A 24683-nucleotide genomic window follows, 5' to 3' on the forward strand; every position below is an offset into this window, starting at 1 on the left:
CTCACAACAAAGATGGAGGGCGCTGAGCGTTTTCGCTGCAAACGTCAACAGAGACATGTCCGCTAGACGTTCCGAGCACCCTCCTGGTTTCGTAATGGTTTAGGGTCGGTGTTTTAGGAGTGAAATGGATTGTTCAGCGTTTCCAGAGCAAAACGTTGAGAAGAATGTCTGCATCGTCGGATCGGAGCCCGTGGAGAACTACACTGTAAGCGGGTGTTTGAGCGGCTGCCTCCTGCCTCCTGCCTCCTGCCTCCTGCCTCCTGCCTCCTGCCTTGTGACAGTTAGCTAGCTCCAGCTCGTTTGACCGGTTACGTGCTGCCTCTAAAGTCAAACTTATGAAGATTTTAATACGTTATTGTGTCTAATTTGGGCTGTTCGGTCGTTCAGGTTCTAGTAGCCGGCTAATAAGTTAGCTAGCTGGCTAATGGCGCTCCGGACGGAAGAGCAGCCAGCTCATTTACATAAGCTTAATATTTAATATAGCTACAGATTCACTTTACTCTCTGTTATGGTGTATTAATTATGTTTATCTGCTTTTATAACAAGGTATTAACTGCATTAATAATAATAATAATAATAATAATTATTATTATTATTATTATTATTATTATTATTATTTAAAAAGCTAACCCTAAAACACTGTGTCCAAATATTTGTGGACACCCTTTCTAATAAATGCATTTAATTATCTAGCTAGCACTAGGTTAGCAAATCTAAGTTGCACCCATTGCACATATTTTTCTAGTCCCTGTAGAGAAGAACTAGCTACTACCAACAGAATAGGAATATCTGGAGCAGATCAACGTTGATGACCCTATTGGCGATAGAGGGGTGTAAAGCCCCCCAGCATTGAGGAGCTGTGGAGCAGTGGAAGAACTGAGCTCTCTGGAATGGTGGTGGTGGTGGTGGTGGAGCTCCATCCAGTACTTTTGGATGGGATGGGATGAGGTGGGGTGGTGATCATCATCATCATCCAACATCCTGACCTCCCTAACGCTCTTGTTGCTGAATGCAATCAAATCCTCACAGCAATGCTCCTCCAAAATCTAGTAGCAAAACTGTCCTTCTTCCCTGGACAGTAGAGACAGTTACTCCAACAAAAGCAGGATCAGCTCTTTTTAATACCCTTGATTTCTGAAGAAACTGGCTGAGCAGGTGTCCCAATACTTTTGCCAATAAAGTAATCTCGCTGCCTGCTGTTGTAAATGTTAATGACACTTGGGTCAAGCTGACAGTCGCAGTAATGGTTTGAATTTATTATAATTAAATAATCATTAAATAAATAAAACATCAAGAGGTTTAATACAAACATTGCATTAACCGGTCAGGAGTTTCAGCCGTTTTCACGTTTCACAGGCTCAAAAGTAATTGGACAATTGCCTGATGAGCGCTTTACCGGCCAGGTGTGGCCCTGTTCCCCTGTTTCATGGCAGATTAAGGAGGAAAACAAAAGCTCTGGAGTTAATTCCAAGTGTTGAATTTGCATTTGCTAGCTGTTAATGGGAATTCTGAATGTGCGGATGTAAATGAAGGAGGCCGTCATCAGTCTGAAAATGAGTTTGGATTTCTTTATTTATTTCTTTATTTAATTATTTATTCATCCATACATACTGCCAGTTGTCCTGTATGTGAATACAGAGTATTTACAACAAGATCCAAACCACTGGTAACTCTCAAAAACAGAAAGGTCCGATTAGACTAATTGACAAACACCTAAAACAAGCCTGCCCAGTTCTGGAACAAGATTCTTTGGACAGATGAAAATTTGGAAAATCAACTTGAGTGTAGAAAAGGAAATGAAGGGTTCATAATCTGAAGCAGTACTACATCATCTGTCAAACATGGTGGAGGCACTGTTAAGGAGTGGGCATTTATGGATGCTAATGGAACTGGGAACTGCTGTTTACTGATTTTACTGAAGGTCCCCTGACACAAGGATTAGAAGGATGAGTTTTGAAGTGTGCAGAACTCCACTCCCTGCTCCGATTCAGTCAGATGTGGCGATATTTTGCAGTATGGTTGGATAATTACCCAAAACAAACAGTGAACGCAACCTTAAATGGCCGAGTCAGTCACCTGACCTCCACCCAGTTGAGCTTGCTTTTTGTTCTCTTAGTTGCTTCATTTCAGATCTTTTATGATGGTGTACAGATGCAAAATGACAAACCGTCCCTGTCCAAATACTTACGGACTTGACTATATGTGCTGATGGTATTACCAGTATATAAACTTTTACAAAACGTAGCAGTTGGGGCTAAAGCATAAAAGCAGTTGTTACAAGAGGTGTCCACAAACATTTGGATGCATGTTTCATATCTAAACATCTGTCCAATGTCTAAATGTCTCATCCTGTTTAGGTTTACATCATTGAGGTGAAGGTTGGAGACCACCGCTGGACTATTAAGCATCGCTACAGTGATTTCCACGATCTGCACGAGAAGGTTAGTCACAGTCAGAGTTTCTACTGGATGATTTTATTAATTTGGTTCCACAGGAGGTGGAAGGGTTCTCCTAGTGTTAATGTACTGGAGTCCTGTATGATCTGTCTTGCAGCTCACTTCAGAGAAGAAGATTGACAAACATCTGTTGCCTCCTAAGAAGATCATTGGCAAAAATTCCAAAAGCCTTGTAGAAAAGAGGCAGAAGGAGCTGGAAGTGTATCTTCAGACTCTGCTCAGCAGGTTTCCAGTGGCTGCCCCTAAAGTCTTATCCATCTTTCTGCTTTTCCATTTATATGTAAGTATTAATAAGTGCTTTAACTCGTGTTATCTCATGGAGGTACCTTCTGAAGGAACCTTGCCAGGGTATAGATTAGCTTGTGGAGAAAGCACTTTGGAACAGATTCTTTAAACCAGACGTTTGATGGTTTTTACACAGTTTATCAATTTATCAAAAATAATAGGAGGCATAAACCTGACGTGTCATGAGTTTTAATCGGAGATCAGATTACACATTATGCATTAAGAAATTCGGACCGTACCGAATCAGGTGGTAAATAACCTTCATTGGTACAGCCCTGTTTAGAGGTAGCCAGTTTGACAGATGAACAGTTTAGGATATTAGTAAGATGATGGTGTTCAGGCTTGGAAGCCTTGGAAAACCACAAAGAACCCTCATGAGGAGGTCAGAGTATTACCGTCATTGAAATAGGTTATTGTAAGTAAATTGGTGATCGGATTGAGATTGGATTGGGAGGTAAAGAAACCTTGGTTGGAACACCCCAGTTTGACGAATGAACAGTTTGGGATATTGGTACATTTACATTTATGGCATTTAGCTGATGCTCTTATCCAGAGGTGCTTATCCAAGGTTACTCCTATTATTATTAGGGGGGCCGACGTAATGTTAGGAGTCCTGCCCAACGACTCTTATTGGTGTAGCGCAGCAGAGCCACCCAAAGCGGGAATCAAACCCCAGTCTCCAACATGGTGTGGTAGCTTAGCCTGGAAGCCCTGGAAAGACTTGGTGAAGGAGCATAGGTTCCCCTTTTGAGTCTTGGTTCTTCTCAAGATTTCTTGACTTCATCAAGGCAATAGAAGAACCTTCTTGAGGAAGGTCAGAGCATCACTGTCAAAGCCATTAAAAAATATGTCATGAGTTAATTCACAGCAAAGGCAGCGAATCTTCTCTAACAGGTTTGACGTTGTACAGGAAGTTTATGTGCAGCAGCACAGCTGTAGACACTTCCCCCCATTGACTTTATCACGTCTTGCTCATAGACACGGACAACTAAGCATCTGTGGGTTGTCAGCATTTCTCACTAGTCAGCATTTCTGCGGCGGCGGATGCCACAGGTTTAATCCTGTAACTCAGTAACAGAGTGTACCTTCAGACGTCGCATTCTCTCGCCTTCTCCTTCCAAGTAGACCATCATCTAAAGTTGAGGTCCTTAGATCTGGACCTTGAATCCAGTTCCTCATGCCTGGACTTTGTAATCTTTGGTAGGAGTGACACTAACTGTTCTTTTAACTTCTAGCGAGAACCAAATCAATGTCCAGATTTAAAGACCTGGGATCTGAAGTCTTGTGTGACAGTAGTCCTACGTTGAGGATAAAGGAACTGTACCAATCAGAGCTCCATTTTAGCAGTTAGCCTTTGTTTGGGGTCGCAGAATAGAGGCGTCTCTTGGCCTTTACCACAAGAGCAAGGATCTGGTCAGATACAACTGCCCTAGAGAGCCAAAATGTCTGCTTCAGTAGTTGTTTTATCTGATAAAATCTCCAGAATTGGTGAAACCATGTGCATTTCTGTGTCTGCGAAAGAAGGGAGCGCTAAATTTCCTCAGAGCTGTGTTTTTATAGTGTAATCTAACAGCTGCAGACCGGCCCTACGGTCTAACTGCTGCTCATCAAGTGTGAGGAATAACATTACAAGAATTCGAATCCCAGGGCTCAGCACTTCATTATCAAAAGCCTTTAAATCTGGGGATGTCATGTGATGATTGGAGTGGGGGGTCCTACAATTGAATGGGAATAAACAGTAAACAGATTAAGGGGGAGGAGCCACAGACTAAACATTTCAGCTGCAGCTTATTTACTGATGTTTTTAGGCTCAACTCAGTACGGATTGTTGATCAAACTGAGATACAGAAGTAAGAAATGTTAGGAGAGTTAGGAGAGTTAGGAGAACTGTAGACTGAGATGACCCTCAAAACAGGCTCTGTAATTAGTAACTGCATCAGTGAAGATACATTTTTTCCTTTTTTTCTGTATGAAATGAACAAATATTAGCCTACAGGGTGAGTTCTGGATGGTGTCTGCTTCTCAAACCCAAGCACAGTTAATCTTCAGGCTGCTAGCTTTGGATTCTCTACTGACTCTGCAGATCATTAACTTCTAAAGGCTGCAGTTTAAAGAAGCATGTGTAAGCATGAGTAATGCTGCTGATGTGCATCTAGGGCGTGAAATTGAGTCAGTTGTTGATGGTGGCTTAGAACCCTTTTACACCAGACCAAAAGCTGCAATGACATGAAGACGCTGCAGATAAGAAAGCACTGGGAGGGACGAGTCTGCAGTCAGGCTTAAACCAGCCTGTTTGTTGGGTCAGTGATTGATGGAAATGTAGGAGATTCAGAATCTGACGCAGGCGTATGCAAAGTGAAGTGAAGTGAAGTGAAGTGTTGGGTGTTGGGGGATAATGCTGTTTTTAGAGGCTCTTTCCTTTGCATGAGTGTGCTGTGTCTCCATGGTGAAAGGAGGGGGCTGTAATATGAGCCTGATCACAGGCCTTGAGTGCAACCAGCGTGCTTTCCTCATGAAATGCTGCAGGGCTTGAAAGCATAAAGGGCTAACTGTGTACTCAATCAATGGGATGTCAGGTCAATGAAGAGTCCGTAATAACAGTAACCACCAGTAATATTTGGAAATATGTCCTTGTTATCAGGAAATCAATGGCATTGCAGCAACACTGGCAGAAGATCTGTTCCACAGAGGTACGTATTTACACTAATCCCATTAGTACACTATATAGACAAAAGTCTTGGGACACCTGCTCATTTATTTAAATCAAAGCTATTAAAAAACTTTAGTCTCTACTGTCCAGGGAAAAAAGCTTTTTACTAGATTTTGGAGAAGCATAGCTGTAAGAGTTTGATTGCATTGAGTGACCAGAGCATTGTTAGTGAGGTCAGGACGCCACCCTTCCACACCATCACCTCATCAATGGGTATTGGGCATTGTACCAATAGGTTCCTGTTTACTCTCTGCTCCAGGGAGACCTATTCAATTGGCAGTACTTCCCTACAGGGGATAGTGTGCATTTGCACATCTGTGTCAGCAGTGGGTGCAGCGTAAAGTAGCCGAATGCATTCGTTATAAGGGGTGTCCACAAATATTTAGACTTATAGCAAATGTGACGTTATGGTAAAGCCTATTTACCACCCTGTTATTTTACCATAGAACTCCCATGATTCAGCAGTGTGACGGAAAAAGCAGGTTGTCATTCTAGAGCCTTTAATTAAAAAAAAAAAACAACAACTTTTTTCAGACTAGGCTTTATTCTTCTTGCAGGTGAGCAGCTGTTAGTTGCTGGTGAAGTGTTTCTGTTGAGGCCGCTGCAGCTCTACGCCATCACCCAACAGCTGAAGCTCGCCAAGCCGACCTGCGCCAATGGAGATGCCAAGGCAGATCTAGGACACATACTGGACTTCGCCTGCCGGCTCAAATATCTCAAGGTTTCAGATTTGCTTTGCTGCTTTGTCCTTCATGAGAATGTTGTTGAGCTTAAAGAACTCCCCAACCAAATAAAACGAATGGACGCATGTTTTTATGCATAATTCAGGCACGTAATTTAGGGGTGATATGCTAGGCTCAAAGTAAAATGAATTTTTTTAGATGCTTTTATAATTGAACTGGAATTTTATAATTGTAGAATGTGAGGTTTCTTGAATGCTGCAGTGAAATACTTTCACTTTTTATATGTGAACTGATAGGCTATGTTTGCTGTTAGATGTTTGAATACAGTGTCAAAACCTACAGGAAATAAAAACAGTTTCTGGAAATGTTATTATTAATATGTTTAAGTCTCATCTGAGCATCTTTTATTAACCACCCTGTGTGGAAACCACTTTCAACTTCAACCCAGATCAGACAATCAAAACACCCCAGTAAACCAGGTACCTTTGAAGTCAATCAAGAACTTCAGTGCTTGAAATTGGATGGATCAGATGGGGTGGGTTAGGCTTGGATCCAAAGTCTGCACTGAATTAAAATGATGTGGAATCAAAAAAGACATTTTGTATAGGAAATATTGAACATTAATCTGAATCTTGACAAAAGTATTGGGACATTGGGATTCATTGTTTCTTCCAAAATGAAGGCCCTGCCTCTCGTTTCACTCTACAGTGAGTTACTGTTTACAGTAAGTTTCCCGTATTTTGAAATCGTCAAGAATTTTACCATGAAACAGACTCTCCTGCCCACAGTAGAGGGGGTGTGTGCATTTCAGTGGGTTTCCATTCGTCTGAGCTACTGATCCAGCAGACAGAGATTAGATCGACAAACTCTGGATTCCCAGTTTTATACCAGAGCCCACCGCTGAGACTCCACCCCCTGTTTATTGTGCCATGTCGTGCAACACTGTTAACATTTCCGTGTGTGTGTTTACACAGATCCCTGGAACTAAAGGAGTTGTGGGCACTAGCAACATTGAGGAACACAGTCTACAGTTCGACCTCTCTGTCTTTAAATCTCTGCTCCAAATCGAGGTAAGGAGTAAGTATACTGTATTTTCCTCTTTGCATTGATTATGTATTCATATCTTAATGGAGTATCTCTGTACGGTCCCTCAGATAACCGACTGCAGTTCCGCACAGATAAAGGGACTCCCTTCGTTGAAGCCCACCCTGGCAACACTCAGCATTCACCTCTCGGCTGCTTCTATGAAGGTACCTTACTTACCCGACCAAAGCTAAAGGCTGCAGTATTAAAAAGGCTTTGTTTACTTTGCATTTCTTCAGTGCCGTCAATTCCCTCAAAACCTGCACATTAATAGCTGTGCCTTTTTGTGCTGGGTAGGAAATTTTAGTTCCAGAGTCTGCAGAGTTTGCCCAGTGGGAACCAGAAGGTGTGGCCATAGACTGCCCTGTGACTGCAATCATTCCAACATGGAAGATGTTGACCACCCTTGACATGAGCCGCAATTTCATCTGCAGCATCGACGAGTCTGTGGTGAGCAGTGAGTTAGTTGTGTATTAAATGTCGTGCAGAAGTGGCAGGTTTTTGCTCCAAACACTTGATCCAGTGTTTTGGCCAGTTGGTGTTGAATGGCATAAATAGCGTGAGGTATGTAAGTGTACTTGCACAGGGCATGTTATAATTGTGCTTGGCTTATTGTGCTAAGTAGACAGTTGTCCTTTTGATGTGTGGTGTTTTTTTTTATATTTAATTAATTAAATGTTATTGTTTATCCATAAAGAGCAAAGACTATTATTGATAATGCAGCTTTTGTACTGAGAAGTTGCTGGCATGCTTATGATATGTTGATTTAGCCCATACAAATTTTGGGTCAAAGAAAGCGGAGTTGGTGAATGGAGCTGTGAAGAAATTAGAAGTAGCCATAAATGTTCATAATGGGTTCAGACATATTTTCAAATAGTAATTCTTAATTACAGTGGATTATATTAATAATTGTATAATAAACATATTATAAATACTGTTTAGTGTGTATGTATATCTGCTTTCCAATGAAAACCATGTATCTCAATTTTCTGTCTGTGTGTGTGTGTGTGTGTGTGTGTGTGTATGTATGTATATATATATATATATATATATATATATATATATATATATATATATATATATATACATATGTATCTGCCATCAACAGAAATTACTCTTACCATCAATAATCTGATTATATCAGTTATGCTATATTTTGATTATAATGATTATTATTTTATGATATTAAGATTATGCTGCACACCTGAGCAGTATTAGTTTTGGTGGTTCGGTGACGCTTATCAATATTTATAAATAGTTGAGTTGGGTTTTCATGTCTTCTTATAGTGTTGATTTCTTGTCTTCTTACTGATTCTGTAAAACTGCTCTGTGATGACAGCAGTTGTAAAAAGCTATACAAATAAGTTAATTTGTATTTATCAAATCAAATATATGTCAAATAATAATTATAAGTTAATCTTTTAAAAGTAAAGCTGTTAAACCGTGTGTCTCTTGCGCTTTCAGAAACTGATCCCCGAAGTTGAATTCCTAGATCTTAGTCACAATGAGCTGACGTTGGTGGAAAATCTCCAGGTAGGTTTGGATGTTTGATTAGTTCGCATAGGCCTACACATCTTCCTTTGCCCCAGTCTTCGATTCGCCAGCTTCTCACTGATGATTTCAACATATTTGTAGCATCTGTACAACCTGGTCCACTTGGACTTGTCCTACAACAAGCTCACGGTTCTGGAGGGTGTTCACACCAAGCTTGGAAACATCAAGACCCTGAACTTGGCCGGCAATCAGCTGGAAACCCTTTCTGGTCTCAGTAAACTCTACTCCCTGGTGAATCTGGACTTAAGCAGTAACAGACTAGCACAGGTATTGCTTCTGCTTTTAAGAGGCTCAGTTAAGAGGCTTACTCGGCGAGCCGGGTCAGTGTTCATGTGTTCTGCTTTTCTTTTATAGCTGGATGAAATTAAGCACATTGGGACTCTTCCCTGTTTGGAGAAACTCTGCCTTACCAACAATCCCATGTGCATTATTCCTGACTACAGAACTAAAGTCCTGGCGCAGTTCTGGGACAGGGCCTCGGAGGTAACTCTTGCATGCTTACGTGTGTGTGTGTGTGTGTGTGTGTGTGTGTGTGTGTGTGTGTGTGTGTGTTGGTTGTTGTGGGTTCTGTTTTTTTCTGCAGTGCAGCTCTTGTTTCCTGCCTGAAACTAGTTTGGTTTATGAACTTCTGGTATTGTGTTGCTAAGCACAGGAGCTAAGCTTACCTACGGTCTGTGCTTAAAATTTGATTTTAAATTTAATAATAATAAATTCTGAATAAAAAAACAAATTAAACTATTTTTAGTTATGTTTTTAAGCTGTTAACTAAAACAACAACTATTCAGTTCTGTTTTGCACGCTAACAAAACAATTCTGTGTAAAAATGTGTATTAGTAATAAAGTCAGCCTCTGCTAACCTATAAAGACCTATAAAGATTCTAGTTTAAAAAGAAGGCAGATGGTCTATTTTACTGGCAGAAAAGAAATAATAACAAAAAATAATATATAGTAAATAAAAAATAAAATATGAACAAATTTAAAATGCTGTGATTATACTGTGAAAATAGCAAAGTCATAATAATTACCATGATACACATTTTGGTCATATTGCCCAGCCCTAACATTGACTTGAATTGGGTGCCTTGTGTATATAAGCTTTGCCCAGGACTGTAAGAAAATAAAGTCTTGCTGGTGTGATGTTGAATTGTACTGATGGGTCCATTGAATGTGCTTTTGTCTGAAGGTCTGCTTAGATGGCACCGTAACCACTGAGAAGGAGCTGGACACTGTTGAAGTGCTGAAAGCCATTCAGAAAGCCAAAGAAGTGAAAGACAGGATGGCAAACAATGAAAAAAAGGTAAGAGAGATTCCCGCCCCCTGTTACACGCTGTGATCCGATTAGCGGCTCTCTGTGTAGTGTTGGAGATGATGCAGTCAGAATGATGGGAAATGTCATGGTGTTCGCTGTTCTGTACGTTCTGCTCTTTCTAGGTCATGACGTCAAACTTTTGGTTCCTCTTCCTGAGCTCTAGTGCTTTACTTGCATTGTATGCCGTCCCCAAAACCCCTATTTTTATTCCAGGTGAAGCTGTTTTGAGAAGCTGAACGTTCAGCGTGTGTTCTGCAGTCAGCCTTGCTGTATAAACCCTCTGAATTCTAGCTTTATTATTCTATAATTAATCATAATGCAAACTTTCTGAACACGCTACAGTAATGTAGAGAAGCTAAACGCTTTCTGGGGTAAAACAGAACTACACACATTTCTTTCTAAAGATCAGTTCATAAACTTTTAAGAGCAGCGTTAAAAATGCAGCAGTAGTTATAAACAGGTTTATGTCTCTTCCTTATTTAGTTCTGCTTTGCGCATTAAAGAAATATTTAATATACACTTTTATTGTTAAAAATGTGTGTTAGTAGCAAAGTAAGCCACTGTTAAAGACCTATAAGGCCTACTATTCCTAGAATACTGTTGATATTCTCATTTAAAAAGAAGGCAATTAAGAAAAATATATATTTTTTGGCAATTTTACTGGCAAAAAAAAAAAAATCTTTGTACTTTAGTTGTTAAATGTGTGTATTAGTAGTAAAGTCAGCCACTGTTAACCTATAAAGACCTGTAAAGGATTTAAGTTTAAAAAAAAGGGAGTTAGTCCATTTTCAAAGTAATTTTTACTGGTAGAAAATAAATAATTAATAATAAATGATAACAAAAAAATAATACTAAAATAAATAAATAAAATAATAATAATAACAAAATAATATATAAACAAATTTAAAATGCTGTGATTATACTGCGAAAATGGCAAAATTATAAAAATGACCATGATACACATTTTTGGTCATACTGCCCAGCCCTAACATTGACATGTAACATTTAAAAAAAAAAAAAAAATTAAATTCTTTCTCCTGTAAAAAGGTTTATGGGTGACTGCAGCAACTCTGAATGTGGCTTGAAGGAACGTTTTAAGGGATTTTATTGTGTTTACTAAGTCTCGATTATATCTGATTAAAGTAATGTATTTGCATTTTTTATTTATTTAATTAATTTTTAAACAACATTTTAAAATGTTTATTTAATATCACTTCTCACCTAGAGCAATGTTTGCCATATGAACAGTTTATGGTGACTGCAGTCTCTGAAGTAAAGTGTTGTGCATCAAGGACCAAGTACAGTTATGAGTATCGCTGTATTTTTAATTGAAACTACCCTAGACAATCCTGTGTATAGCTAAAGGTCAGCCTGCAGTATCTTTGACCGAAATGATGTACAGTTAGGGGTGGGCGATATGTTAAAAATATTATATCCCAATTATTAAGATATTTTTACAATGCATAATATGTATCACAATATTTTGACCTATAGATAAAAGAATTTATGCAGCAGCAGATTTCAAAAACGGCTGTCCAAAAACAATACTCCGAATTTGCTGAATCCATCCAGTTAAGCAGGACTGATTACACTCTCTGTAATTAAACATGCAGTTAATCAGTGGTCTTTATGCACCCACTGTATCCACGATATTCTCATTAAAGCATATTTTCTGCATCAAGAAAACAGAATGATCAAATATCACAGTGTGATAAAATCCTGTCCTATCTCTCCCCTCTGTGTTGGGTCATGTGAACGCTTGCAGTGATGAATAACCAGCGATGATCTTGTGCAGCTCCAGGTTTTTGTGCTTAACAGCAGTGCTTGCTGTTGTCGTTGTCAGATCAGTGATGTCCCCAAACACGCTGAGGGTGGGTCAAAGTCCTCATCCTCCTCTTGCTCTCTCGCTGCACCGCCGTCTTCCTCTCCCCCTCTGTCGCACTTTGCCAGCTCCAGCCAAGGTAATCATGTATGTATCAGGCTGCTGGATGGAGGTGCTCACAGAAACAGGGTTCTGGTGTTGAATTCATTAAGACTTACTTAAAATGTATTTTTCATTGAGTTTCTGTGTTTTGTAACTAAAACCACTGTTGGCTTAATTAGCTTAAATTATCTTAAACCCATTGATGACTTCTGGCTTTTATATTATATATATATAATAGTGTATATATTATAGTATATAGTAGTAATATAATAGTGTATATATATATAATAATAGTATATATATTATAGTATAATGTGATCTTGCAGGTTCCAGCCCCAAGTTACCTCCTGATGTCACTGTTTTACATTTGCTCAGTTTTGTCGGTATTTCAATGAACAATTTAGTGGAATTTTTATAGTGTTTGTCGGCAAACTGGTTAGCAGTACTTCCATGTGGACACCTCACATTTGATCAGCAACTGAGCAGCTTATTATAATAAATAAAAATAGATGCGATACACTGGATCTGAAGCTGCAATAGAAAATGATTTGCTGCCAGACCCAATAGGGGGCGCTGGTCATTTCAGGAGTTGTACCCCTGTACATATTTGACCACAAGATAGACCGAATTACTGGTGGAAATGTTGGAATTGAATGTTTTGAACTGTAAATGCAAGGTCAAGGTCTTTAAAGGCAAAGAACCAGGTGTATTAAACTGCTTAATGTCTAAAATTAAATATTCTGCTTATTCTGCTGCAGATATTAAAAAATGCTGCTGATAAATGTAAGATTTTAATCCAGATGGGATTGATTTGTAAGCTCCCTGGATGGAAAATGAGCTGGTAACATCAGGCTCCTGCAGATGGCGCTGCACAAGGATGATCAGCCTATAAATACCTGCGGGTGTGCGAGTGAGGGGATTGATAGATTGAGAAGAGGTGGTACAGTGCAGTGAGGGTCTCGTTGGATGTGTGGGAAAGGGGTCGCAAAGCAGTTAATACAGTTAATAATTGGCTGAAAGGAGTGATTTTCAGCATTTACAGCATAGTGTGAAGGAAGCAGGTGTATGGGTTGATATGACTGTGTCAGTGTTGTGTAGCAGAGCTCTAGTAAAATGACTTAGAACTAGAACCATGAAGATGGAAGGTCAGGTGGGAACATGTTAACATCATGGGTCGGTTTTGAGGAGGTTTGGGGTCTGGATTGTTGTTTGGTCTTATCTGATGGTCTCAAACTGAAGTTTACAGGTCTCAGTGAACACGGTTCAGAAACTCATGCTTACCAAAGAGTGCTTTCGTAGAAAAATTACAGGTGAAATGAGCTTTTCTAGCCCAAATATTTGCTCAGATTTATCTTCACGTTTTGCTGTCTGCCTGTTTTTGCTTTAAATCTACAGCACCGGTCAAAGGTTTGGAGGTTGAAGGGGTGCTGATCTTCATCATCATCATAATCCTCAAAACATTTGATCCAGATGCCAGAAAAGAGGACACTGGACACACTTTAAAACTACTTCAAGTAGAAAAGTAAAAGTAATGGAAGCAAAACAAAGGCCGAAAGCTTAGGCTGCGCCACAGGGGTCTATAGTGCACCCCCCTCCCCCTCCCCAAAAACCCATTTCTCTAAAAGTCACAATGAGGAGAATGTTCTATTAAAATGTTGATGTTAAAAATGTTGGGCTGCACTAGGCTCCTGTTTCAGCTGCAGATCTGCCCATTGAAAATGAAGCATTTCAGTAATATCAGCTCTATTAAAGGAGCGTCTCTGTGCTCTACTGAGCATTAACAATTTTAGAAGAATGACGAGCCGGAATGAAAACAAACAGAAAAGAAATAGGAGTAATGTGGCTGTTTTTAAAATGTAAGGAGTAGAAGTAAAAAGTGTGGAAAATAAATAATTACTCCAGTAAAATATAAATAACCAACATTTCTACTTAAGTATTTGTACTTCGTTACTTGACACCTCTGGTTAGGATGTTGTGGATGGCGGGGCCTACAACTTAGGCCTACTTCAACCCCCCCCTGGCCTCGCCCCAGCCACGGCATCCTAACTAAGGTGGATGCTCACGCGTCCACGTTTTTAAAATCAAAAATACAGTCGCTCTAGCTTTTAGATCAAATGTTTTGAACATGATGATCAGCACACATTCAACCAGGTGTGTCCAAACTTTTGACTGGATATGAAAAGATGTCCTTTTGCCTGCTGTATCCCTGCTAGGCAGTGAGGTGCACACAGAATTCTTGCATGATATGTGCTATCAGTTTATCTGGTCCTCTGCGGCACAGTGACCCTTTCGTCCTTCTGCAGAAGTAGCCTGCAAAGATGAAGCCTTTGTTACCAAAGAGATATCGACTCATGTGGACTCTACACTTCCCCAGCGATGCTGTATTAAATATAACTCGTCATGTGAGGAACCACCTCAGGTAAAGAGCAGAGTCTGCTAACTTTTTTTTAAATTATTATTATTGTTATTATTATATTACATATGAAGGATTGGTGGCTTTCTTAGTTATGTGTGTACTGTTTCCTTTAGTAATAGAGGACATAAGGGGAGTTCACATGAGTTGGAACCCCCTAAATTGGGTAAAATCCAATCTAAGCCAGTCCAAAGTGCCCAAATGTTACACCCCCTGACTGAGGGGAACACCCCCAAACTCTTTTGGGGCATGCTGTCCGGGGTATTCTACCCTTCAGCTCAAGGAAACAGTTTTTCTAGGCCACACTGAGTATTAATAGATGTTCTATAGCTAATAGATAACTAACTCTAGTTACATCTGGCGTTTTTTTTCCATGTCTGACTATAAGGATATAGATTTCCAGTTTTTTTTGAGTTTGTTATGCATATTTTATCTCTGCAAGTGAAATAATCATGAATCTTATTGAAATGTTGTATTTCTTAATATAAGATTTATAGTACATACTAAAAACCCAAAATTAAGGATTGTTCCTTGTTTTCAGTTTCAAAGAATCTATATTGTTGCTGTTGGATCAAAATCTGTTGTTTAATATATATATTTTTTTTCTAATAATTTTGACATTAATTTGTTTGTGCATTTCCATGCATATCAAAACCTATAAACTGAATAATAATAATAAAAAAGATCTGAAATTATTTTATTAACTTTTATTAACCTTTTGAAGTGTAATGTTTATAAATTATATATTATAGAAGAATATGTAAATGATGAAAGATGAATTTCCAGGCTCAGATCAAGGATTTTTTTTTGTTTGTTTGTTTGGCAAAGCTTTTGACAGGATCAGTTTTCTCATGTAATCGTCCTGGTTTGATGCGTTACAGGTTAAAACACAACTTGGAAGCTGCTCATCTCCCGAGATCCCTTGCGAGTCACTGACGTTCGACAGCTCAGGGTCAGTTCTTCTATAGTTCTCATATTTCGACTTCAGATACAGTTGTTTTATGCACAGTCCCAAAACTACACTAACAGATTTCTCGTTGGTGGCAGCGGTGCAGTAATACAGAAACCTTCATTTTGAGTTATAGTGGCAATACCGAGCACTGTGGGACACAGTATGTCCACAGAGGACAGTCATAAATAACAGTAAATACCAGCCAGAGCAGCCTGAAGACTTTTGCATGTTAAATAATGTGTGAAGGGAGGCAAATCCGGACTGTATTTGAAGAAAATGCTAATGAACGGAGAGATGCTGGAAGGGTAGGAAGGCTCTGGGAGTTTAGAGAATCAAAGACTTGCACATGAAGCTATTGGCACCATGCTGTCTAATGCCAGGCGTGGGCTAGAGGGATATAAATCCCCCCAGTATTGAACTGTGGAGCAGTGGAAGGACCATGTTCTCTGGAATACCTTTGGGATGAGTTGTGGAGTTGTCGATGATGAGGTAAGGTGGTGATCATCATTATCCAACATCCTGACCTCACTAACGCTGTTGTGGCCAAATGCAATCAAATTCTCACAGCAGTGCTCCTCCAAAATCTAGTAGAAAGTTTTCTTCTCTGGACAGACTTCTCTGGACTTTTTTTATACCCTTGATTTTAGAAGAACCAATAAAGGAAGAGGTGTCCCAATACTTCTGTCATTATAGTGTATTAGGTATCTCTATAATAGATTATGCAGCAGCTGCAGGGCAGAGGGTTCTCCAGGACCAGGGTTGGGAAACCTGAACATTTCTCTGATGATGATGATGATCTCCATAATTAGATCTGCACATCTGAGATGATTCCTAAAAAAAACCAAACCAATCAATTACTCTCTTAGCCCTAATAACACACATTCTCTGTGGTTTAGATGCTTTTACTGCAAAGAAGACCCGGAATCCTGGACCAGCAGACTCTCCACGCCGGTTCTTCCCTTCTGTTATCTCTCCTACTCCACCAACAACTTGGATTTCCAGACCTTGCTGTCTGCGTCAATTTCCCAAGCTGACAGCGAGAGGACATCCCCCAGGCAGTGCAGGACGACCTCTCTCGAAGTGACTCATCAGGGCAGCCCTGACTCCGGAGGAGGGTATTTTGAGATGGGTCTGGACAAATGCGAGGACATCATGGGCTGCTCCTCTTCTTCTTCCACGGTTCAGGACAAGGAACTGGAGGATGTGGAAAGGGCAGGTTTTCGAATAAATTTGCTTGTGTGGTGTCACTGCATCAGCGTGGCTCACGATGCCGGTGTGAGCCAGAGGACGTGCTGTTTGGCAGCCACTGAGAGCTTGTTGGTCGTTTTCCAGACGCGGCCCAAAGATCTGCCGAGCAGCGTGCGCGAGCTAACGGACAGCCTTGAGATAGGGTTGATGGTGCCATACTCGGACATCGAGGCTTTTCAGTTCGACATTCCAGACACCTGCATCTCCTTGAAGGTAAGGTCCAGTGACCCGAAGTGGTGGTACTTCTTTTCAGATGGCCAGAATTTGAAGGAGATGCATTCCCACGTAGAGCTGCTTATGAGTACACCTTCTGGTGGACAAGCAAGTGCATCCTCCAGCATCCAGCTGTTCATTCAGCAGTTCCTAAACTCCTGGGAAATCGAGGAGAACGATATCGGAGTCAAAAGTGGACTGCTGGTTCACGTCCTGGACCGCGCCTCGTTGTTTACGCCCAGTCGGGAAATCCCGAACCATCCACGGCAGGGTTCTGTACCCTCAGATGTCCTGTCTACGCTCCATGAAAGCCACACCTCCATCCCCTTGGTCCTGTTCCTCACCACGCGCCACCTCTGCGTCCTGAAGGTGGACTTTGCGGCCCTGGCCTCAAAAGACTCGACCGAAGGAACACGTCTACGCTCCTGCGCCAAGTTGACCCGTATCCCTTTGGCGTCCACCTTGCTCAACCCCAAACATGGTTGCGTTGACCAAAGCAACTCCGTCGCCCATCGTTTTTGTAACGGCCATGTCCTAGAGCTCATGGCCGGGCATGACCATCTGGCTGTTGTTTTTGCTCTGCCCCACGACAAGTTCTTGTTCTTGAGGCAGTTCAGCCAGTTCCGTGCCAGCCTCAGGGACATCAAGACCATCGCTCTGCTGCAGACCAGACGACTGAAGTGCACCACGCCCAGCAAAACCTCCCAGAGAGTGGAGAAAAAGAGGTAGGGGAATGTCCGTCTTGCACACACCCTTCGTAAATGCCTCTCATTCTGTTTGCAGTTTCTCTGCACAGAGGTGTCGAGGAGAGAAGCAAGTGCTTGAACTAGGGGTGGTCAGTAGGGCTACTTATTATGATAAATTAAAGGATGCTTTTCTGAGTGTAAAGTTCTGAGAGCACTGAATAATGACATTCAGCATAAACAAGACTTATTTACTTTTTATAGAGTTTGACCAATTATAGAGCTTTTTTAGATCGCAGATCTCCAAAATGGCAGCTTTACAGGAGAAGGTAAAAATCTATGGCAAATCTATCGATGTAAAAAGACTTTCATCCAGATCAGTGTGGAGCTTTTGTACTACCAGATGACAAAAAGTAAAAAACAGCATGGTAACAACATAGTAACAAGGAGCTGAAAGTTTGTCTATAATTTATTAATTAATAAATTAATTATGTATTATTTATGTATATATTTATTTTATTTCCTGCATATTTTTAGATTCTTTTTTATATAAATATCTTTTTAAAAAGTTATGTAACACCTAAATATGTAGCACTTTTAAAAATATTGCTGGTTTTTGTCCATTCAAAATATTTATTTACTAATTTATTGATCAGTCAATTTACTGATTTGTCTTATTTGTCACCCTTAGCCACCCTGCACATTCAGTGGCTTGAAAACTACTTTCTTTCTTTATTTCTTTATTATTATTATTATTATTATATAAAATGAGCTTTAGAAATGAGACCCCATTGACTGTGAACAGCAGTTTCTCAATACTGCCATCTACTGGACAAAACTGTCTTTGGCTGCTTTTATATAAGACTCAGGCTTTAGATGAGGGTTATGTAATCGCCAGGGGCCTATTTTAGAAATTACCATGTTTCTGCATTTTCATAATTATGGTGTAAAAAGTCAATTTCTTTCTCCTCCAAGTGTTCCTCAGGACCTGCCGAAGCCCCACTTAACCCTGTCTCTGCTGTACCCTGGTGAGACGCTCATCCAGCAGCTTTCAGACGAAAACCAGAGTCCCTGCCACCTGTCTCTCTCTTCCTCCCTCCATTACCTTTCCTCCCTGAGGGGCGAGGACCTCGTCACCTTCTTCCATGACAACATTGCTGAGGTGCGTGATTTGTGTGACTTGGAACAAGCTTGATGGATCTACGATCTTTAGCTTTGTCTTTATTATATTTTGTAATTTTTTTATTAGATTATATGTAGGGCGTGATAATATCATAAATACTTAAATGCATTTCTCCAGTTTTTTTCAATGGTAGTAATATAATTAAATCAAAGTATGGCTAAATTTGACCGTTTTAGGCTTTGTGACTTCAGAAACACAATCAGATCATAATGAGGTCACCCCTGCCTGGTGCTATCAGAGGATATCTTGCTGTCAGATTTACGTTGTCAGACGGCATATGTATGCATAATACCACAGTATAAGAACTGACACCTGCTGTACTTCACTGTTCCAGTGTAGCACAGCCTGTTCCATCTAGTTCATCACAAGACAACCCCACCCAACCCCCAGTGGGCCATCATTTGAGCCACTGGTTCTTCTCTTCAGTAAAATCACAGGTTTAAGAGTCAGCAGGTCTCAGCCGGTCTTGTTCTTCTACACAGGTGGAGAACGAAGAGTTGAAGCACATCCTCTGGACGTCTGTGCTCTTCTACAAATCCCCCGATGTGGAGATGACCGCCTGCATCATGTTGTCCACCAAAGCTGTGTATTTCATCTTGGACGATGCTGCGTCCTCCCTCAGTGACCAAGCTAGTGAGTGCTCCCTTTTGCCACTTCCTTTCAGCAAGTCAAGAAAACGGACAAACGGACCTTTCATGGCTAACCCGTAGCTTCCACAACTAATCCCCAAGTTTGTTGCTCTCACACTAAAACTAAAAATGGCATCTCAACCCTTTCTTCATGCAGTGATGTGGAGCTGGCACCCATCAGAGCACAAGGATGCAGATTTCCTCATCTCTTTCTGCTTCGCAATGAAACTGAATGAGCTGCAGAGCGTGAACGTGGGGCTGTTTGACCAGTACTTCAGAGTGGTTGGTGAGTAGAGTAAAGTAGATGAGATGTGAGGAACTGAAGCTGCCCAGAGGAAGCCTGAGAAACCAGTGAGGACCCCAGAACGCTGGAAGTTAATCAGATTAGCAACATTTGACATAACATGATCTAAATGTTAACCAGGCAACATATAGACAGCTATATAAATTGATTGTAAGCTCTCCAAATAAAAAAAAGAGCACCTTGCGTGTTTAAGGTGGTAGTAACTTTAGCCTCCTGCAGATGGTGCTGCATGAGGTTGCTCTGAACGTAAAGGCTATGAATCCCTGCGGGGAGTGCGAGTGAGGGGATTTACAGATTGAGAAGAGGTGGTACAACAGAGGTCGCAAGGCAGATACAGTAAAGGGGTGATTTTTAGAATTTGAGTATGGCCAAAGACCAGGTATGTGGGAGCATATGGTCATACGGGTCTACCGGCAGTGGCAGAAATCCCAGCCTACAGGAAATTCTCCTCTGAATCGTTGCCGAAAGACAAAACTAATGCACAGGGACTGCTGGCGGGCTTCAAGGATTCGTATTTCGGCCGCAGTTCTGAGGAGAACGTCCTGTAGACTCTGATTTCTGCCACTGCTGGTAGACCCGTATGACCGTACGCTTCCATACACCTGGTCTTTGGCCACACCCAAATGCTGAAATCACTCCTTTTAGTCAAGCATTAACTGTATCTTCTTTGCGACCCATTTTCCACACATCCAGTGAGACCCTCACTCACGCGCGCACACACCGCAGGTATTTATAACCTTTTATAGCGCCATCTGCAGGAGCCCTGAAGTTACTATCACCTTAAACCTGCAAGGTGACCTGTTGTTCGTCTGGGGAGCTTATATTTCACATTCACGCTTGAGTAGCCTAATGTTAGCAAAAAATACCCCTCTCTTTCCTTTATTAAGGGCCCTCTGCAGAGCACATCATCTCCTGCCTGACCAGAGACAGCTACAGTACACACCACTTTCTCCAGCAGCTGATGACCGTGTTGTCCTTGCTGGAGAAAGTGCCCTCACCAGAGCCCTCTGAGCAAGACTTCTACACTCAGTTTGGGAAGAAGAGCACAGGTATGGAGGAGATCTGGAAATCAACACAATATAAGCAACATCTCCCAGAAAAAAAACCTCACTGTCCATTCTGTCAGCTCCACTGACCATATAGGAGCACTGTGTAGTTGAATTAGTCCAGACTGTATCCATCTGTTTCTCTGCAGACTCTGTTATCAGCCTCTTTTTACCCTGTTTGTTCTTCAATGCTCAGGACACTGCACTGACCACCACAGACCAGACTGTAGTATTTGGGTGGTGGGTCATTATCAGCACTGACAGTAGTGACACTGACTGGCCTGGTAGTGGCGTGTGTGTTGGGCTGGTGGTACGAGTGGTGGATCAGGCGCAGCAGTGCTGCTGGGGTGTTTAAACATTGTATCTGTCTGTCCACTCACTGTCCACTCTCTATTAGACACTTCTACCTAGTTGGTCCACCTTGTAGATGAAGGTAAAGTCAGAGACTGAAGCTCTCTGATCTGCTGCTGCACAGTTTGTGTTGGTCATCCTCTGGACCTTCATCAGGATGCTGCCCACAGGACGCTGCTGGCTGGATAGGTCTGGTTGGTGGACTGTTCTCAGTCCAGCAGCACTGTATCTGTATCTGATCCACTCGTACCACCAACACAACACACTACTATAAATTAAATAGTCATGTAATATTACTACAGTAATTTTAAAATGAGAAATATTTCATTTTCACACTACATTTATAAGGGTTACGTTTCTTCCTCCAACCTTCTACTCTGAGCAGGTTTCAGTAAATCTCTCTGAATGATCCACCCATGCTAAGCTAATACTCTCTGGCTTCAATCCAAACCAGGTAAAATGGAGAATTACGAGCTGGTCCACTCAAGCAAGGTGAAGTTTGTGTACCCGAGCGAAGAGGAGATTGGAGACCTCACCTTCATCGTGGCAGAGAGAAAGGGCCCTCAGGGATCTTCTCAGTCCTTCAACATCCTCTTCTACGTGCTGGTGTTCCAGGTGCGGAGCGTTCCAGGCCCTTCATCCGAGAAGCAGCATCTGCTGCAGCCCAAGACCCTCATCCTCACCAGCACGGACGTCTTTCTGCTGGACGAGGACTACATCAGCTACCCACTGCCCGAATTTGCGAAAGAGCCGCCCCAGAGGGACAAGTACTGCCTCACCGATGCCCGGCGGATCCGCGACCTGGACCGGGTGCTCATGGGATACCAGACTTACCCTCAGGCGCTCACTCTGGTCTTTGACGACGTTCCTGGTCCAGATCTCCTCTGCCATCTCACCATGGACCACTTTGCAGATGAGCAGGCGAGGGGGGACAGGATGCAGGGAAACGGTGGGGCTGAGAGTGAGGTCCAGTGGTGCATCTTTGTGCCAGGGGCAGAGAGTAGGGAGAGGCTGATCTCGCTACTGGCCCGACAGTGGGAGGCGCTGTGCAGCCGCGAGCTTCCAGTGGAGCTCACTGGTTAAAGCGTGGAGAGCTCATGTGCTTTGTGGTTTTTCACCATGCAGTACAAAGGGAGAACAGGAACAGTCACCCCCTCTACTTGAATGCACGAAAACAAACACACACACACACACACACACACACACATTGCTGTCAACTGAAGAGTTCAAGGATTACATTTGGGCTGCTACAGATGGTTCTCTGAGGGATGCCATAGAAGAACCACTTCCATACAGGTCCATGCTTTTAAACGAGATGTCTTGGTGAAGAACCTTTAATCACAAGATGGTCCGTTAGACCTTTAAAAGGTTCTCCATACTCACACTAATCTCTAGTGCAAACATCTAAAACCTCTAAAGGTGCTCTGTAGTATCTAGACAGCTTCGTACATTCACACCCTGCAAATTGCGGGAGCATCAGGGCCTTTACCATGAACATTGATCCCCCATGACCCTGTCGCCGGTTCTACAGCTGTCCTTCCTTGGAGCACTTTTGGTGGGTACTGACCACTGCATTCCCTACGAGGAGCACCCTACGAAGCTTCCGTATCTCCATTACAACCATCTCCATGTGGTTCTTTATGGCGGCAAAAGTGGTTCTTCTAAACCGTCGCTCAAAAAACCCTTTGTAGCACTTTTTAAAGTTATTTTTAAGAGAACCACTACTTCATGGACCGCCAGATGGCTAAGAGGTTTGCTCCAACCTAACGCGCAATACGTACGGACAGAGCAAAAATGTGGACCGTCACCAGATCCCTAGGAACCAATTTGAGAACCCTCACCTAACTTAACAAGAAGGTTCTGTAGCAGTTTAAATGTTCTTCTTAGGACTTTTTTTTGAGGTTCTTCACAACTTCTTTATGAACCTGGTTCACTGGCAGGTTCTTTAGAGAGCACACTGAGAACCGTAGAAGTGGTTCTACTGTGCTTTTGTGCTAAGAACCCATTTTTGACAGCAATGATATGCAAACAGATACACACACCCTCTCACACACATCTGCTCATTTTTACTTGTTTTAACCTCTTTCGAAACCAATGCATCCTGGGAAGTTGTGTATAGAGTCCACACGAGTGTAATATTTTCTTTCATATCAGGCTTCGAACTTTGGCTTGTCTTTCCGCGCTGCTTTCGCTCTTATTTATCTGCTGCTGTGCACAATCCACAACATGTAAATGACTGAGGAGAACTATGTGAATTCTGTGTGTTATTTTACATTTCAAACAGTATTATTATTGGTATTTTAATTATAATTAAGTGTAAATGTCTTCAATTTTTGGACAAAAGCTTTTCCTAGCTGATTTTAATTTTGCGTTTTTAAAGGGTTTCAACCTTTTTAGAAGTTACTTTGAGTTGTACTGTTTAGATCTCAAGGTTGCACATCACACAAATGGGGAAAGAAATCTTTAAAGATGGAAAATTCAGGTCCAGGAATGAAAGAATTCGTCCCAGGGTTTTGTTCCAACTCTCTGGGCAGCTCTGCTAGGGCTAAGCGAAATAAAAGAGCAGAGATCCGCCCCAGGATTTTGATCCAGCTGTCTGGGCAGCTCTGCTAGGGCTAAGCTAAATGAGAGAGCGGAGATCCGCCCCAGGATTTTGATCCAGCTGCCTGGGCAGCTCTGCTAGGGCTAAGCTAAATGAGAGAGCGGAGATCCGCCCCAGGATTTTGATCCAGCTGCCTGGGCAGCTCTGCTAGGGCTAAGCTAAATGAGAGAGCGGAGATCCGCCCCAGGATTTTGATCCAGCTGTCTGGGCAGCTCTGCTAGGGCTAAGCGAAATGAGAGAGCGGAGATCCACCCCAGGATTTAGATCCAACTGCCTGGGCAGCTTTGCTACAGCTTAGCCGCCCAGGCAGTTGGAACAAAATCCTGGGGTGGAGCTTTTACTTTCCACCCCTGAATTTTCCATCTCTAGCCATCTTACGAGTGTTTACAGGATGTTGTGGCTCGATGAATCTCGGCTCAACAGTTTGTGAGATTATTATTGGGATGTAAATTAGGAACTGAACATGCACTTTTTGAATTTTTAAGAATAAATGTGTTTAAAGCAACACACGTGTCCTTTATGTCTGACTGTAATATACACCAGTCAGCCATATCATTAAAACCACCTGCCTCAGTCCCCCTCATGCCTCCAAAACCTCTATGACGTTAGCCACGGATTGGTGACAAGGTGGGCCCTCTTTTGGCACATCAGTGAGATCCCTGGGTGCCCATGCCCCTGTCTTCCAGTTCACCAGTTATCCTTACTTGGACCACTTTGGGTAAGTACCGGCCAGTGCGGACCACTCGGTACATCCTTCAAGACCTGCCTGGTGACCTGCTGCCTAATGGGTAGATCCACCTCTTGATGGGAGCCACTGTAAGTAGGGGGTATTCAGGCCTCAGTGCTTCAGGGCTGGTTCAAAAACGGAGAAAGGTGAGGCGGTTCTCCGGTTCTCCTGCTGGTAAAACGGAGCGTTTCAGTGATGTTCAGATATCATGGTCTGTTTTTTCATGTTCCACTGTACAATAAACTCTCAACTCCTTTATTTGCCTTCTGGAGACGTCCGCGCTGCTGCAGCAGGCTGGGGATAATGTCTGTTAACAGTGGCTTGAGGC

The 24683-nt window shown here is 41.9% G+C and overlaps 1 protein-coding gene across 2 annotated transcripts; it reads left to right on the top strand.

Annotated features, from left to right (window-relative positions):
* Positions 1-24133, top strand: nisch (nischarin). 2 transcript variants are annotated; one of them, XM_072665736.1, is made up of 21 exons: positions 1-205; positions 2358-2441; positions 2554-2736; positions 5383-5431; positions 6009-6172; positions 7109-7204; positions 7289-7384; positions 7515-7667; positions 8682-8750; positions 8853-9038; positions 9126-9254; positions 9955-10068; positions 11924-12041; positions 14308-14423; positions 15299-15369; positions 16266-17555; positions 18489-18675; positions 19179-19329; positions 19483-19611; positions 20517-20678; positions 21481-24133. In XM_072665736.1, exons 1-21 carry the CDS (start codon positions 125-127, stop codon positions 22107-22109), a joined length of 4257 nt encoding a protein of 1418 aa, XP_072521837.1. In that variant the 5' UTR covers positions 1-124; the 3' UTR covers positions 22110-24133. The 2 variants fall into 2 exon arrangements, with proteins under 2 accessions (XP_072521837.1, XP_072521838.1); XM_072665737.1 differs by lacking the exons at positions 15299-15369; positions 16266-17555; positions 18489-18675; ... (2 more) ...; positions 20517-20678; positions 21481-24133 and having other exon boundaries at positions 11924-12049; positions 14308-14399.
* The last annotated feature ends 550 nt before the right edge of the window (positions 24134-24683 follow it).

The sequence above is a fragment of the Salminus brasiliensis genome, chromosome 21 (assembly GCF_030463535.1).
Source record: "Salminus brasiliensis chromosome 21, fSalBra1.hap2, whole genome shotgun sequence".
In the NCBI taxonomy this organism is placed as follows: Eukaryota; Metazoa; Chordata; class Actinopteri; order Characiformes; family Bryconidae; genus Salminus; species Salminus brasiliensis.